The sequence below is a fragment of the Rhipicephalus microplus genome, unplaced genomic scaffold, assembly GCF_043290135.1.
Source record: "Rhipicephalus microplus isolate Deutch F79 unplaced genomic scaffold, USDA_Rmic scaffold_184, whole genome shotgun sequence".
NCBI lineage: Eukaryota > Metazoa > Arthropoda > Arachnida > Ixodida > Ixodidae > Rhipicephalus > Rhipicephalus microplus.
The window spans coordinates 195,956-214,398 of record NW_027464755.1 but is presented as its reverse complement, the minus strand read 5'-3'; the positions used below and the strand labels follow the sequence as shown (position 1 = coordinate 214,398).

General features: G+C 43.7%; 1 protein-coding gene across 1 annotated transcript; it reads left to right on the top strand.

The window, feature by feature from the left end:
- Window positions 1-990: 990 nt before the first annotated feature.
- On the top strand, window positions 991-3,348 carry LOC142791746 (uncharacterized). Its single transcript, XM_075885541.1, has 8 exons — window positions 991-1,216; window positions 1,867-2,029; window positions 2,190-2,414; window positions 2,498-2,560; window positions 2,623-2,700; window positions 2,808-2,876; window positions 2,936-3,013; window positions 3,089-3,348. Exons 1-8 carry the CDS (start codon window positions 1,055-1,057, stop codon window positions 3,346-3,348), a joined length of 1,098 nt encoding a protein of 365 aa, XP_075741656.1. The 5' UTR covers window positions 991-1,054.
- The last annotated feature ends 15,095 nt before the right edge of the window (window positions 3,349-18,443 follow it).

The window sequence follows — 18,443 nt, the reverse complement described above, 5'->3', positions numbered from 1 at the left end:
AGATACCCGATGACAATGATAACTATAGAACATCAATTTTTTTCCCATGAATGAAAACAAATAGAGGGCGTAGAAGGTGGGGGCAAAATTACGAAAACGCTAAGTGGACTCAGGGTTGAGGACACAGGAAGCAGTGGCTAAACGGCAAAGCCAAGAACAAGCTGCTATCAAAAATGAGTCAATCTCGCAATGACGCACACGCTGAAATACACCCATAGAATGAAATCGTTGTCATGACAGTGTATTCGGCCCGAGATCCCTCCCAAGGCAACGTAGAAAATTTAGACATGCACGATTATAAAACAAAGTACAAGAACAACCGCTTCATACACATTGTAGATTTCAACCAACACTGACATCACAGACGACTGGCTTGTGCAGTACAGTAAACACCCGTTACATCGAACTCGCTTAATTCGAATCATTACTTTCATCGAAGTGTCACACAGTCCCGACTCAAACACATGTATTTTAGACCAGATTACTCGAAGCATGGCGAAAGCTTGCTCTGCTTAGAGCAGGCGAGCGACCGTCCACGCTGCCGAAGTACCTGTGCGCTTTTTTACATGTCCACGTCCCGTGCCGAGCAGCCTTTTTCTAGGCTGAGCGAGCGACATTCGTGCTAGCATCGCCATGACCGGTGCAGACTGGTGCAGACGGCATGAGGGTCTCCGTGGCGTGGATTTTACCCCAACCTCTCTTCGTGCCCTACTCTAGCATGGAGGCGATTGCTAGCATGTCGTCTGCTCACCGTTACACTAAAGCCCCTATATTTTTAGAAAGTAGCAACTTTCTCGGATCTTTGCCGCCGTTTCCCTTACCCGCCACTTCGCGCCTCGCACACTCTCTCAGGAGGGGAGACGACAGGGCTTCCGCGGGCCCTAATTGGCTGCGGGGAGCGAAACATCACCGTGACGTCTCCGCCCCTTGTCGAGCGGGGGCCAAACTTGTTTGCCTTTTTCTTTTTTTTTTCCACTGGTCGCCATTTGCCGCCCTGTCGCCACGGCGACTTTCAGCGCGCACGTGCTTCTTCGCGCTTGTTTTTATCATCGCAATGCCGTTCTGCTGCGCCTATCAATGTAATAGCAGAAGCGAAAAAGGATTCTCGCTGTTCAACATTCCGTGGGGAAAAAGAGATGTCCAGCGCAAGAAGCAGTGGCTGCACAATATCGGAAGAAAAGACTTTGCGCCTACCAGAAGGACTTCTTTGTGTGAGGTAAACTATAATTTTTGGTATTTCCCCGCCGCCACGAGGAGTTCATAGAATGTGGTGAATTCGCTCTTTCACATTCACAGCTATTTCTAATTTTTGCGAAACCAGGCTTCTCTTTTTTTTTTTGCGGAGAAGCGGGTCGGGACACCGCAAAGTGAGGTACAGCAGAATGCGCGCCTCTGCATCGATTGCAACTTTAATGCGGATTTAAGATACCTTTCTTAAAAATATATACAGTTATTTTCCCCTCTCTATTGGTCTGTAACGACGTGCTATTTCGGTAGAATTTTTTCCACGTGTCTTTAAAAATTGCTGCACAGCTGTATTTTGTTTTAGACATGCTGTAAAAAAGTTTTTTTACAGTAAACAAAAAGCTGCTTACTGTAATATGTTAGTCATGTCCAGCAACACGTAATTTTTCAATATTGCAGTATTTAAATTTGTATTTTGTATATTTACCTGGGTTGCCCATTCCTGAGGTACCGGTTAGAGCTCATGTACAAATACGAACTACTAAATCACAACAGGAAGACATTGAGGCCATCATTCAGCTCTTTTTTTTTTCTTTTTTGCAAATCGGAATAGGTCAAAACAAATACCTGAGAAGTGTTCGGGATACCACAGTTTCAAATAATCGTATTATTGTTTTGCAGCTCCATTTTACTGAAGATCAGTTCGAACCATTGATACTGCAGAAGTATGGAAAAAAGAAGTTGAAACCAAACGCCGTTCCAACTTTGTTTTCGCACCGGCCGGCTACGAAGCAACGAAAACCTCCCGCCAAAAGATGCGAAATTCGCACACACTTGCACCAAGGTGAGCGATCTCAGGAATGACAATAACCTCTACTGATAATTTACAATCGATATGCGTTATCTTGGCGTTTTGAATTAGTGTAGCCAATATTATCCGAAGTTATTTGCGCGGATAAATGCACGCGAGTGTCATTCAGTGCATGACTTCATTGTTGCCGCAGGCAAGGTGAACTTCGGGACATGTGAAAGTAGCAGCGGCCAAGAACATGTTGCCTCGTTATTGCCTGGTTCTGGGTCCAACTCCTCAACTTCGTTCGTTGGGGAGAAATATGCGGGATCCTCCTCCGCCAGTCTGTCGGTGCCGACGCAACAGACACAACTCGCAGTGATGGGTTTGGACGACGAAAGCGTAATAGCGCCTGTGGAAAGCCTGCCCGAGGTTTCTCGTAAGATTCTTTTTTTGCTGTTTGCGATTAATGTTGAAGCACCTTCCGTTTGTTCACAGGGTTATGTTAAATTTTATTTACAGCTGAAGTCCCACTAAGCCCGCAGTCCAGCAATAGCCAGGCACACATGGACATGGCTTTGTCAGGTGAGAAATGATAGCTTTGTTTAGGGCTTGTCGATTTTTTTTTTCTGATTTGCATTCCACAGGTTCGCTTGTTCCTGTGACTTCAATTGCCAGTGACAGCACAGCTTCAGATTCAAGTAGTCCTTTGGCTACTGCAGAACGTACGTTTTATCTATTTTGTTCTTTTTCCTCGCTTTCAACATCTGTCAAGAGGAGCTATGTTTAGGAGAACGATGATGTTCTAAGATTTGTCTTTTTTTGTTTTCAGCCGAAGAGCCCCTTCACTTGCCCACCAGTAACAGCGGCAATCACTTCATCACCAAAGATGTTTCTAATGGTAACCACTATCTTTAACGTGTGGCTTTGAAATGTATGCAACAATAATTCTTTGTGCAGGTTCCCCTCATGCAACACACCAGCTTGTGCCTGCCGCCAGTCTCGGAGTGCCTCCTGTGTCTTCGCACCTGGAGGCCTGTAAGCAACTTTCTGTGGTGATCTGTAACGCATACGATGGTTTTGTTGCCTCAGGCTTTTCGTGTCTTTTTTTAGCATCTCAGCAGGCGCTGTTGGATCGGATAGCGCAGCTGGAGCGCCTTCAAGAGAACACCATGAGAAAATTGGTCACAGCAAGAAAGAGATACCGCAAAAGCAAAAACGAAAAGTCCTGCTTGAAGAAGAGGATTAGGGGCCTTTTCAATGAAGACCAAATGCGTTCGATGGAGCGGTTGTCAACCCAAGGAATGCGGTGGGAAGCCAGCACCCTTGTTCACTCCCTGAGGCTGCGCCTGACTTGTGGATCCCGTGGCTAGAACTTCCTAAGAGAATATGGATACCCGATTCCGGTAGAAAGAATGCTTCAAAGGCACATTCAACACGTCAAGTTTCGACCAGGACTTCCGACCGATATTCTGGACCCCTTAAAGATGAAGGTATTCAATGCTCATAGCCAAAACTACGCTGCACGTGTGGAATGTACTGTAACACGCAAATACCTACCCCATTCCATAATACTTGTTTACCTGGGCATATGTAATGTTTTTTTGAAATATCTTTTGGCGTTAGTCATAATTTAATCGCAGCGGAACTGCTTGGAACAACTTTTCCTTTATTTGCTGTTGCAGGTCAGTCTCATGAAGCCTGAAGAGCGGCATGCAGCACTCATGATAGACGAAATGCAAATAACTTCAGGACTTGTGTACGACCACTCGTGCGGTGCCGTTCTAGGGGGCACCCACGCTTCCTTTAGCAGATGGCTCTCTACCTGATGATAGCCTAGCTACCCATGGGTTAGTTTTCATGCTTGGTGGCCCGTCATCCAGGTGGAAACAGGTAGTTGGCTACCATCTTACAGAGAATTCTTTTTGCACAAGTTCTCTTAAAGATGAACTCATCAAAATAATAACTGCATGCGAATCCCTAGGGCTCAAAATTCATGTTGTTTCCGACATGGCCGGTGGAAACATGGCACTGTGGAGCCGGTTCGGGATTCACGCTGGGAGGCATAGTAAGCCATCAACTAGTTGTGTCCACCCATGTGATCCAGCCAGACGATTGTGGTTCACGCCTGATGTTCCCCACCTTCTTAAAAACCTCAGAAACCACCGGACTTCTGGCCAGGCCATTTACCTCCCGGACGAAGTTGTTCAAAAGCACAAGCTGCCGACTGCTTGTGTGGACCTGGCCCATGTAAAAAAACTAGTTGAGGAAGATGGGAAAAGTGAACTTAAAATTGCTCCCCACCTTAACTCGTCCTGTGTTGACCCGAAACATTACAACAAAATGAAGGTAAAGTTCGCGTTCAGCCTTTTTCACAATGACACCGCAGCCGGTTTGCGCCTTTTAGTAGACAGCGGTAAACTGGAAAAGGAAGCAGTTACCCCCGCGTGGTTTATTTCAAAGGTGTTTCGGTGGTTCAGACTAATGACATCGCGGACTACGAAGCTAGCTTTTAGTCATGCTGTGGAAGCATCCTACGACGATGCTGTAAAGTGTCTTAAGGATACTCTCGACCTTTTTTCTAAACTTTCAATAGGGGCCCCAAAGAAAGCACCCTGGAAACCAGTGCAAACCGGGCTCACTGTAGCCCCTTTAACAGCTCTGAGTGTGCAAGCCGAAATGCTTGACAAGTACCACTTCCACTTCTTTTTGCTGAGCAGACTAAGCCAAGACGCACTTGAAAATTTGTTCTCAACTTTTCGGGCGAAGAATCCTATACTCAGGCTGTATGATTTTAAATGTAGTCTGAGGAGCACGACACTATCGCAGTTTCTGAGGCCAAGTAAAAGTGGAAGCTATGCGGATGATGAAGGTTTTTTGTTGGTGGGGCTAGAGCAGCATCAAAATGAAGAAACGACAGAGGAAGTCCAATGTCCGGATGACCTGCTTGATTTAAGTTCAGAGATCGAGCAAGTAGTAATCTACTTGGCGGACTATGTGGCATCAAAGCTACGATCCACGCTCCGCTGTGAAAACTGCCGTGCTTCTTTGATATTGGACTATGCACCATCGAAGTTAATTGAGCTTAAGAATTTCTCACAGTCGCGACAGTCATTGACAAACCCCTCACCAGCCTTGGTAGAGACTGTGAAAATTGCTGAGAACTTTTTCCGCTCCAACAGAGAAGCACTGCTGAAAAATGCGGTCAATAATGCACAACTGCAAGCCAGTGTAAAGAGCAGCATTACCTTCGTCACCTCTTTTCCCATGTGCCATGACGTCCTTGAAGACATTTTGCATGTGTTCCTAAAGGTTCGAGTCCAAATACTTGTCAGGAACGAAGACGCAAAAGTAGCTACGATGAAAAGTAGCAAATGCGGTAGTAAAAGCGTTGGCATGCGGGCGGCTGTTGCCGAGGTTCGTTGAGAGTGCGAAGTTATTTGGTGCATAATCTGTATAATTTGTTAGTAACATATATTCTTTCTTGTTCGTGTTCTTTTCTGATTGTCTTCTTGAAATGCATGTATATACCCTAAAATGTAATGTACGCGCCTTTCATTCTCATGAACATGTCTTCCAAAAATGTGTGTCCAGTATTTTCTGGGTGCATCATGATGTCCTAATTATATTAAAGATGAAGTACAAATAAAGAGTTTTCGTAGAGTGCTCTGATCAACGTGTATTTATTCGTTTTCATAAATAATATCGTCACAAGCGAATGGGCATTACAGAGGGGAGTGGGTACAGAAACATAAACTTCATAGTAAATAAAAACACTTTAAGCATGGTACAATATATAAAATGTTAGCTAAAGCGAAAAAACCAAACGCCACAAACGGAGTGGCAAAGTACCTGGTAATACAATAACAGGGTTCTGTGTTTGTCGCCGCTTTTCTCGTCGCCACTTCTTCGTTAAGAGGTTAACACCTGTCCATCACAATCGTCTGACCTTTGCATAGCCATCGTGGCGTCTGCATGCGAAAGTCCTAATAATAATACGTAAAAACGCCGAAGCAACAAGCGATCCCATCGACCCTGCCGCAGCGTCTCGAGCGTGGAGGGCGGCAAAGCGTGGCGTGTGCAGCGCGCCGGCCGGTGCGAGAGCGAAATCCGAGGAGGAAAGCGGCCGGAGGGAGGAGAGTGTCGCTACTTTCAAAATATAGCGGCTTTACGTTACGCCGCTGGCCATGCCGGTGGTGTCACGTGGCACCACTGGCGTGCTCCCTGGCCGTTAAGTTTTTTCCATCAATGTTTGGAAGACACACGTGCGCATTTGTTGTGCGAGATCTGTGTGAGCCCGTGACGTTGTGTGTGCACTTTGTGTGCGTTTATTTACGGTCAAGTGAACATGAAAACACCGGTGCATGCATGGAAGTGTATGACGTTGGAGCATAAAGTTCAACAGATACGTGAGGCGGAAAAAAAGGTGGGCAAAAGTCTGAAATTGCAAGACAATTTGCAATACCGCCATAAACATTATCAACTCTTCTGAATAAAAGAATTCCATACTGGGCGGCTTGGAGAAGAATTTCTCAGCCAAACGAAAGCGCAACCGTGACTCTATGTACCATGAAGTGAGAAGAGTGCTCCTTGAATGGAACGCTAGAAATGCAAACCTTCCTGTAGATGGGCCTGCATTGATCTCAAAGCCAAAGCCCTAGTCAGCCAAGTGGGCAAGCAAGATTTTGAGTGAAGCATCGGTTGGCTTGAACGTTACAAGTAAGAGCATGGCGTGTCTTCAAAATCAAATGTTGGTGACAGGGCAGCTGCGGACCGCGACGTCGTGGACGGATTGTCACAAGCAATGGCTGAGCGCCCTAGGAAAATAGACATGTAAAACTTGGACGAGGCGACACTCTTTTACATACATTGTCGAAGTGCACGCACACTGCTCCTGGCAGAACTTCATCAGGATGTAAACAAACCAATGAGCGCCTTACAGTGCTGTTCGGCGCTCATGCGACAGAGGAGGACAAGCTTCCTTTCTATAGGAAAGGTTCCAATAGAGAAAGCTATTGGTCCTATAGAGAAATTTTATTGGGCCTATAAGAGTTATATTGTGACTTTATAGGTCTTATTTGAATTGTATTGGCACCGATAAAAAGTCAATTGACCCTAACTATTTGTCACCAATAAGACCTATAGGTTGTACCTATTTGTCACCTATAGAACCAATAGACACGTATTGGCACCATTAGGGTACCTATGGGCGACAGCTATTTGTGTGTATTGGTACCAATACCCTCTAATAGGTTAGATGCATTTGTCGTCTATAGAAGCAATAAATAGTAGCTATTTGTCATTTATAACACTACAAGGTATGAATTGCCACCAGAATCAAATATTTGTGGGATTACATGCACAGTATTAAATGATCATCCATATGTATTTCATTTAGTAGCGAATCCAATGGAAAGGGAGTTTTAGATTCGCTCGATATGCGAGGAAAGTGACGGCTGTTATTTCCATATGTGGATGTTCTAAAATAATGCACCCAAGCTTTTTCATAAATGTCCCCAAAATGGTTTCACACATGTGAATTTGAGTAAATTTATTCTGTACTCAACACTATGATTATTGCACTTGTGGGATAAGGCCGCAAAAATTAAGGTTCAACTTATCGTAAGAGTTGAAAAAAGAGCGTCGATGAAACTATTATGTTTCAGCAGGGAAACTCGATGCTATTTTTAAAGAGCATGCAAACGAGGGAAGGGAGGGAATAAGCTAACAATAAAATAAGCGAAGTCGAAGTGTATGGTATAAATTGTCATAGCCTGCTTGAATGTATCGTCCTTTTGGGCCGGTGGGCCAATACATGACGCGGATGAAGCAATTGGTGTTCAGCGAAATTGCATTAGGCACCATGACAAAGCGGAAGGACAACGAACGCCTTGCAGGTCAGTAACGGTTGGGCAGTGCTCCCGCTTGTGACAGCGCACGACGCTGTTGAGCCCAGCAAGACGCAATGAGGACCATGCACACATACGTAGTTTCATGTGTGTGTACAGTAACAACTTGCATGTGCATATTAAAACACCTTTCCTCATCCGCTTCGTATACTCTCCCCAAGCATTGCATGTAATCTCAACGTAACAGCAACCGCGTTCAAGTGTCACTTGCCCCGTGCTCAAAGTCACCATCGTCGCAGAATACTGACACCGATGAGTTTCACACGAAACACCGACACAGTGGCCAGACGCTGCATAGGCCGCGTGGCGGAATGCAACCGTAGAAGGCGCACGACCGATCGTGTTGTCTGTACAGTTGCTGAATTAATGACGTGAAAACACTCACCGTTGTCAACGCATCTAGTGCGCGTTCTCTTGTACTTGCTTCATTGTCGGTGAGTTGTTACTTGCTGTTAATACTAGGACAAAATGATTTCGCTGAAGGTGTCGCGCTGGCCCAAAGTGTTGAACCCCGTTCCACTAGTTTCGGATCATCACGACATGCGCGCTGCACAGCTCACGTGCTTTCCGAGCCTGAGAGAGAGTCGTGCCTTCTGCTTTACATTCGAATGTAACAGAGGAGAATTTGCGCAGTCAATATGACCGACTTCTGGCTTTATCCCGGCTTCACAACGATTGACGCCAGGGCCTCTCCTACCTTTCCTTTATTCGTGGGTTGAAGGAACGAAAAAAAGCATTATCTTCTGCAACCCTTGCCCCTTGCGGGAGCACGGCTCTGTGCCTTGAGGAGGAGGAAAGAGAGGTCTCTCGCGCGCCAATGCCATGCTTCCCCCTTTTTTGTCTCTGCCATGTAGCCCTTCTCCTTTCAACGACGCGCGAAGAGAGCAAAAAAAAAAAAAAAAAGCTGCCGTAGAATGTTGGTTTTCTCTCAAATGCCAATCTGCTTCTCTCAACGTGGAGACGCTCCTCCTTTTTCCTCACGTGCTGGCCATGCTGCGGCTGCGTAGCGGAGAGGCTCCGCTACACTACGCAATTGTTGTCGTTGTCTTTAGAAAGTATCGACGCTGGACATCTCCGCACGCAACTTCTCTTGCCAGGAGAATGCTGAAGCCGAAGTAGAGTTGCTTTGCAAGCTGCGTGCGAAATTGATTGACTCACTGCAAGGCAAACATGTGCAGATGCGCATCACCAATTACATCGATTACCACTTTGTCACTCTTTTAAATGCATGATGGGTGAATGTCATGGATAATTTACAATAACACTATAAAATCCCAAGGTTTGATACACTCATTATTCACTTGATGAGGATGTGGAGATTTTTTAGAATTAAAATTCATCTTGGCTGGAAAAAAAGACTATTTTCTGTGTTTGTTAACAAGCGGAAATCCTGAAGGAATAGGTACGGCTGTGCGTTTGATGCATTTCCGATGCTTGCCTGTCACGCACAGGTAGGGGAGTTAATCCCCACCATGCATGGCCAACGGACCTGTGTGTCAACAAGACAATACGTCTCTAGCACTGTGTATGTGATGTGTCTGCCCTAAATCCAGCATCCTAATAATACTGGTGGTAGTGATATGCATTATTATGGCCCGATTTCTGCTACCCATAACTATTGTGGTTCTGTTGTTACTTGAGATAGCCTGCCGAAGCTCTGTTTGGCCAGGGACAAGGTGAACTTACACTCACCACAGTAGGGATCCAACAAGGGACACAGCTTGGCACAAAGGCAAAATAGCTCGTACATCAGGCCAAACCAATGAAAATGGCCACTACCATGCCCTATAACAAGATGTTTGTTAGGAGGGATGAACTGTGGCAACTGTGTGATGACCGGCACCCACTGATAGAGCTCTTTTCCCACCACATTAGCTACATGAAAAAGAAGATGCAGCCTGTTGCATCACATCGCCATCAACGGGGGAGTGCATATTTGTTGAGTTGGCCGTTGCGGCCGCTGTTTTGGTGAGGACTTAAAGTACAATGGTGATGAGGGCACTCCAGTGCACAAAGCAGACGCCAGTGTTTGTGCTACACTCTAAAAAAATTGAGTATTCGGGGAGTGTTTCTGCTACACATCAGTAATAGCCATCTACTTCGAGTACTTTCCTCGCCCTATACCACAGTTTTGGTAGTTTGCGGTCACGAATGACACACACGTTATCCGTGTGACATTTCCTGACAGGAAAGTGGCCGGAGCCGGGTTTTTAAGGACGGAAATGTGCGCAAGTAAGATGACGATTATCAAATGCAAAGCAGCTTTTCGACTAGCTCGTGTAACACTGTCCCTCCGTCCACACCGCTCACTCGCCCCAAAAAATAAAGCGGTGCCAAGTTGCTTACGCCCTGCTAGCAGTGTGCGGTGACGTCTTTCTCCCTCCCCTGCTGCGCGCTCGCCATGTGTCATCTCTCTCGCTTCACCCTCTCCACCGCTCGCAATGCTCGAGCCCACTTCTTACGTGGGCATCATCTCATCTGCGCCACCTCTCTATCGGCCGGCGAGAAAAAGCCGCGAGCCGGCGGGTGTGCAAGTTGCGCGCGCCTCGAGAATATCGTGGCACTGAAAATGTGGACAGCATGCTGCTGCCTACCTCGCGATCGTTCCGACTGGCTGGAGGCCACCGCGACATACTTCATGCTAGTGCGTGCGTACTATTCCCAGCTGTCGCCAGCATTGCGAAGGTTAGCGAAGTCGATCGTGTTCGCGAATGACGGCGTCGACACTGACGCGGCGCAAGCCGAATGCAAGCGTTCGCAGTGAAAGACCAGTGACACTGACGAAGTGGCGAGTCAAGAACACTGATCGCATTCAAGAATACAGGCAGTGTGAGGGTAACACCTGCGAAACGCGAGCCAAGGAAGCCGAGCGCAAGCTATGATAGAATTCCCTGCGCTTTCTCGGCCACAATGTTGCACTTGCTCCAGACGAGAGTGGCAGCACGCTTGTAGTTTCATCCTCAATAGCAGGTGAAACGCACAGTTAAGCCAATAGAGTAGTCTGGTAAGACTGGTCTCCCCCTCTCTTTGCTTCATCTGTATGAGCGAAAAACAAAGGTTACGCAAAAAAAGATCGCTCGATAGCTGCTCTGGGGAATCTGAACAATGACGAAGTTTGAAATTTTCGATGAGGAATTGCACACAACCTGTCTATTATAAACAATGAACAACTCTGTTATAATATGCTGAAATATACCTTTTTCCCCCTTTTTGTTCAAAGGCTTGAACTATATGTCAAAAGAAACGACTATTGGAAATGAGGGTAAAAGAGTGTGTCTAATTTGCAACACTAACGAAGCCTCTCTTTAGGCAAAATACTTCATCTTCCATTACAGCAAGATGGTAGAGACATTTTGATGTTTCACAAATGGATGTTTTACCGTTTTGACTTTTCGGCATTTTAAACTTTCGGTTTCTTGTATATTGGCTTTTTGAATTTTTTGGTGTACTAAACTTCGGTATTCCTACAGTTAGTCATATTGAATTTTGGCACTTAATGCCACCTCTTTCTCACCAGCTGAGCGCGCAGGGAACTTAAGGGCATTCAAAACATCCTTCATACTTGCTAAACACTGGTTTTCCTTGGTGCACATTTCTCGAAAATACAGTGAGAGGCGTCAGACTAACATCAAGAAAGAGAGAAAGGACTCGCTCAATTACTTGAACATTTTCAACCCAGCTATAGGAAACAGTACTGAGGGGGAATGTTGTCTTCTTGATTACAAGTAAGAATTCCACTCACCGGTGAATTAATGCACTTAAGGCATTCCCAATCCTAGCTCCACTTGTTAGCAGTTACACGTGCTCTGTAGGCGTTGTCCACAATATGCAGACCTCAAATGTTAAAATCATAACAATGTAATTGATAGTACTCTTACAGGTCCCTCTGAAAACCCCTAAAAAATTTCAAATTAACCTTTGATTCATCTTTAAAAACTAGCAGAATCTAAACAAGTGGTAATAGCGCCAGCGCCATCAACAATTTATCTTCGATGTCAACTGCCCATGCACAGCCCATAAAAATGAACGCGAAATACCAGTCTGTTATTTCTTGAGATGCATCACAGTACCTAATGTGAGTGTTCATCAGCCTCTGAGGGAGGTAATCATTTGCAGATTGATCAACTAGAACGACATAATAACTTACCTACTGCCCAGTGAATGAACGATAAAAAGAAAGGGACCAGACTGAGGCACACAAGGTCTGCACACTTTTTTTTCCATCATGCGAGGCCTTTGCCATTTCCCTGTTAGGAAACATTCTGTAGGACACTCGTGTTGCAGTTGCCAGCTTGCTCTCCGTCTTTTTTTTTTTTTTTCTGTGTGCTTATATATCTATCTATGCAAATAACTTGTGCGTGCGGAGGAACTGTTCAAGTAGTGAGAGGTGACCACCTTCTAAGCCTTCAACATCTTGGCTTGTCACGGCGTTGCGAGCCTTGTAGGTGGTATTCGAAATTTGATTGATTGATATGTGGGGTTTAACGTCCCAAAACCACCATATGATTATGAGAGACGCCGTAGTGGAGGGCTCCGGAAATTTTGACCACCTGGGGTTCTTTAACGTGCACCCAAATCTGAGCACACGGGCCTACAACATTTCCGCCTCCATCGGAAATGCAGCCGCCGCAGCCGGGATTTGAACCCGCGCCCTGCGGGTCAGCAGCCGAGTACCTTAGCCACTAGACCACCGTGGCGGGGCGGTATTCGAAATTTGAGGTCTGCGTTTGGTCAAACACAATTACCACTTTCTCAAGGCGTCGCATGCTTTATCATGTTGCTGCCTGCTGCGTTGTCTATGTTGCAGTTGTGCTGTACACTACTCTATTAGCTTTTTACTACGTACTGTAGTATTGAGGAGAAATTGATAGATTGATTGATTGACATCTGGGTTTAACGTCCCAAAACCATCATATGATATAACATGATGCAGACTCATGGGGTCCAGAGTCACCAAGTCTTGATACTCAACGCCAGTAAGCCACAATTAATGAAAATTGCATTTTCAGGCATTGTGCACAGACATATCTGTTCACTTCTAGTATTCAAGACATAAAGCATGCTCTAATGTGAACAAGGGTTGTTAACGAGTGGTTTCAGAATGTCTATAAGCAATGACAAATGCTATGATTAAGTGAACAAGAGGTGGTAAATGAGTGGTCTCAGAATGTCCATCCCAATGAAAGATGCCCACCCTGAACATATAAAAAAGCAACACTAAAAAAATTCAGACAACAAAAAATTTAGATTGGCAAGGATTGGAAGGCAACTTACAAATTCTCCTAATGAGACCAGTTGCTGACAGCAGCATCAAAGCCACTACACTTTTTTTATGTACGTAGCGACAACTCTTTCCTCTCCAGTCTCCCCCTGACGTGCAGCCGCCATTTACCCCACTTTTATTTCTAAACACACAAGAATTACACCGGCAAGTATATTTAAACCTATTAGCCATGCAACTTTCAGTGCATTTCTCTCACCAATAATCTGTCATTAGTGAGTAGGGAACGCATCTCCAGCTGTTTTACCAGGTGCTACAAAAGTATTCGGAAGAACGTGCTTACCAAAAACTATCATTATCTGGAGAAGTTTGGCTATGTTCCTTCAATGATTGTCCCTAAGAAACAAAGAAAACTAGAAAAATTAGGTGCTATAGATGGAGCTAAAAGGTGTTCAAGTAAAACATTATTCATGGCTTTTGAAGCCCTTGAAAGTGGAATTTTAAAATTCAAGGACTTTCAAGGATCTATGTGAACCATGCAGCGGGATCCCTTCAAAGCTATCAATGCAATTACAGGACAACATCGCCAAATCTGAAAAAGCAGCAATTCAAGAGCTTTGAATAGTCCCACCAATAACCATCTCCCCAGCAGACAAACTCAACCATTATAATCAATCGAAAATCTCATGAAAACAAGGCAGGAACTCTTCTGGATAACCTCGAATACTTTAAGCTCGCAAAAGACCCCCCTACCCGGAATAAACGATAACTAAACAAGTTATCTGGCATTTTTTAGGAACCATCTGGAGTCAAGAGCACTATTTGCACTTCATATACATACTATATGGCTCTTTGTTGAGATTTTATGGCCTTCATAAGAGCCACAAACCAGGGTTAACACTACGCCAATTCTTGACTTCATAACATCCCCACTCCACACGTGCTGTCCAAACACGTGCACCGGACTCTGTCCCTACTGGCATGGAAGACCGCTACTCATATTCCACAGTAACGAGAGTCTCTCGTCTTTTGATGACAATTTACTGTTCGTAAGTGTGCCCATGCCCCTCTCTGCTGCGCAAGCTGCACCAATGAAAGATGAACTCTGAAGAACCGACTTCAGCACGGTGAAGCAGCACCACTGAATAGTTTTACCTCAATGTTACATATTTTTCCTATGGAGGCAAATTGATAATATTAGGGGTTTAATGCCCCAAAACCACCACATGATTACAAGAGACGCCGTAGCAGAGGGCTCAGGTAGTTTTGACCACCTAGGGTTCTTTAACGTGCACCCAAAACTGAGCACACGGTCCTGCAGAATTTTTGCCTCAATCAGAAATGCAGCTGCAACAGCCAGGGATCGATCCCGCCACCTGCAGGTCAGCAGCCAAGAACCTTAGCCACTAGACCACTGTGGCAGGGCCCTTTGGTCTAGTGGCTAAGGAACCACCAACCATCTGCCCCTTTTCCACATTTGCAAATGATTTCTTAAACTTGTTCTCTGTTTTTTCCTTGTCACAATTAGTAAAGCAACCTACCAGAACTACTGCGTCGGTAGCTAACACACTAGACCTTGTGCTTTCGTCCCACTCCGATTTTGTTTCGAACATTACCCATCTGCCAGGTTTAAGCGATCATACTCTGCTATCGTTCAACATCAACGCATCCTGTCCCAAGCGTGTAAAAACGGTTAAAACAATTCATGACTATGATAAAGCCGATTTTGTCTCCATTAATAATGAACTTTGCACATTTCTTGATAGTTTCCTCTCCACGTTTGATAGTCGCAGTGTTCAAACTAACTGGGACGTTTTTGTAGATAAGGTGAAACAACTAACAAATAAACACATTCCTGTTCGCACTATCACATCCAACTAAAATGCACCATGGTTAAATATACAGATTAAGCGTCTCCTAAACAAAAAGCATCGTATTTACAAGGCCGCGAAAAAATCCTCCTGCATCTTTTGATGGGACGATTACAAAAAAGCCTCCCAAGAGTACACCACCGCACTAAAAAATGCGAAATATTGCTATTTTAACACCACACTTCCGAATATGTTACTAACTAATCCTAAGAAATTTTGGCGCGTTATTAACCCCAAAGATAGCGAAATGTTAACCTTGATTGACAGTGCTGGAAACACCATTCCCTCCCCCCCATTTGTGTGCAGAAGTGCTTAATGATGCTTTTTCCAGAAATTTCTCAGCAACTACAGACGCCCCTGTTCCGACCACCCCCCATTGTGACTACCCACCCATGCCTCCTATTATTATTGACTACGTTGAAGTTGAAAGTGTAATCAAGTCCTTAAAGCCTTTCTCGTCTGCTGGGTGTGATACGATCAGTCCTAAATTTTTGAAAAACACCAGCTCTTATTGTTCAATCATACTAACGAAGATATTTGAACAATCGCTTCATGAAAACTGTCTCCCAGTCGACTTTAAGATTGGAAAGATAACTGCACTGTTTAAAACTGGTAACAAACATTCACCGTCTAACTACCGGCCTATCTCGCTAACCAGCATACCTTGTAAAATACCAGAACACATATTATATTCCAAACTGGCAGGTTTTCTCGAATCTAACTCGTTTTTTTCCAAGTGTCAACACGGTTTCAGAAAAAACTATTCATGCGAGACTCAACTTGCATCTTTCACCCATCGATTAAACATCATTCTTGATCATTCATCCATCGCTGATTGCATTTTTTTAGACTTTTTCAAAGCTTTCGATAAAGTATGTCACAAGTTGTTACTTCACAAACTACAAAATCTTAATCTTGATCCGAAACTTTTATTTTGGCTTGAATGTTTCCTTTCTAACCGCGCTCAGTTTGTTTTAGCTAACGATAACGTCTCACCCCGAACGAACGTCTCTTTTAAAGTCCCTCAAGGATCTGTCCTGGCTCCCCTGCTCTTTCTTATTTACATTAACGACTTATCTTCATCTGTATCTTCTCACATTCACTTGTTTGCCGATGACTGCGTCCTCTTTCGTGAAATATCTAATGACAATGACCTATTAACCCTTCAATCCGATCTTAACGCTATTACTGTGTGGTGTAAAACATGGGTAATAGAACTCAACACTAACAAATGCAAGTTCCTTTGCGTATCTAGAATTAACCGTATATTGCCCACTTACTATCTGAACGATGCTCCACTGGAATCTGTCAGCACTTACAAATATCTCGGAATACATATTACTACCGACCTCACTTGGTCCGTGCATACCACGTACGTAATTAATAACGCTAATCGCATGCTCGGCTATGTACGTCGAAATTTCTCACAGGCTCCTTCAACACTAAAACTAAATCTCTACAAGACGCTTATCTGCTCCAAACTGCAGTATGCTGCATCAGTTTGGGATCCTAACAAAGAAAATCTAATACACTCACTTGAAATGGTTCAAAATAACTCTGTTCGTTTTATACTCTCCAACTACAACCGAACTGCCAGCATAAGCACTATGAAATCCAGCCTCGGATTACCTTCCTTATCATCTCGTAGGAAAATCCTTCGCCTCTGTCTTTTCCATGCAGTATGCTGCATCAGTTTGGGATCCTAACGAAGAAAATCTAATACACTCACTTGAAATGGTTCAAAATAACTCTGTTCGTTTTATACTCTCCAACTACAACCGAACTGCCAGCATAAGCACTATGAAATCCAGCCTCGGATTACCTTCCCTATCATCTCGTAGGAAAATCCTTCGCCTCTGTCTTTTCCATAAGCTTTTCTATCACAGCCAGCTATGAAACGAACTCATTCTGCCTCCTCGGTACATTTCAGCTCGCATAAATCATGTCCATAAAGTCGGCTTGCTGTCCTGCAGAACTAACTCCTTTTCCCAGTCATTCATACCGCGTACATCACAGGAATGAAACCACCTACCCGCACTGACGGCAACAATCTCGGACCACCAACTTTTTAAAACTGCTTTAGCTAACATTGTATAACGTATAACACTGAAATACATTGCATTTTCCTGGTTTTGTTGTGCTTATACCTTTTTCTTTTTTTTTTGCTCTGTTTTATATTATGTTTGCAACTATTGTGAACCACTCCCCTCTCTAATGCCTCTGGCCCTGAGGGTACTTAAATAAATAAATAAATAAAAGAATTGTGATATGTAGGGTTCTGTGAATATTAGAGAATTTCGAATTATTACAACAGTATTCAAATTCGCCTTGATTCAAATTTAGATATTAAAAAGTTTCAGAGTATTTTAAATTAACGAATAGGTGTGTATTAGTTTGCATGTAACTCTCCTGATAAAGGTGGTTTCAGTGCAGTGCAGTGCTGATCTATGAAGCCATATTTTCAGGGAAAATCTGCACTACCACAAAGGCCTACTTTGAGGAACATATGACCCTCTCATCGATTGATCATTTTTAAAGTTTAAACAATAGTTATACACACTTATATGCTGCAAGTATAGTCTCCTTTAAAACAGAACATAATTTGCAGTATACCACTAGCATTTTACTGAAAGTTAAATCCTACTATCATTCAAAGTTGCTTCCACTTTCTTAGATTCAAAATAATCAAATTTGCACATTTAAAAATAATATTGTGCAGATTAGTGGGCTCATCAACTAGCTCACTTTTCTTGATATGTGAATACACCAGTCAAGTTTGATTCACAATTCTAGAAAACTTCCTATCCACTTCGAATTTAAAATTTACTATTCCCAAAACTAATCATATATTATGCAAAAGCTGCGACATACTGTTCTTCATTGTCAAACTGGTTACATTCGGCAAATGGATTGTAATAAACTTCCGCATTTACTAAATGATTACAACAACAGATTATTATTCGCAATGTACGGTATATTTGTCCGACTTGTACAGTTTCTTCTCATTTTGATCTCTTTGTTTAAAATTGCTTGTCTTAAATTGAACTGTACACTTAAAATATAACTAACACAATACCATAGTAGCGATGGAGTGTCAGTTGAATCACGCTGATGTGAACAGGATGTAGATAAGTGTGGGACGTTCTGTAGAGGGTAAAAAACAATTGATGCATATTTCAGTGTTTTTCATTCAAATTCACGCTTTGCTTAAAACGTCGATGTGTTAATAGCGTTCAGAACATGCTTGTACGACAACTACTGACTTTGACTGCGCAGGGAAAAGGCTTCCCTCAAGCCTTTTTTAAGTAATTTTTCTCTTTGCCTCTGATCACATGTCCTGTGATGAATCAATTAAGTTCTTTGCACTTGTTGCCACTCCCACTTACATTGGCAAGATCAAAAAGTCTAGAAAGAACACCATAATACAGAAACAATGTACGTACCTTCAATACAGTATAAAACACTCT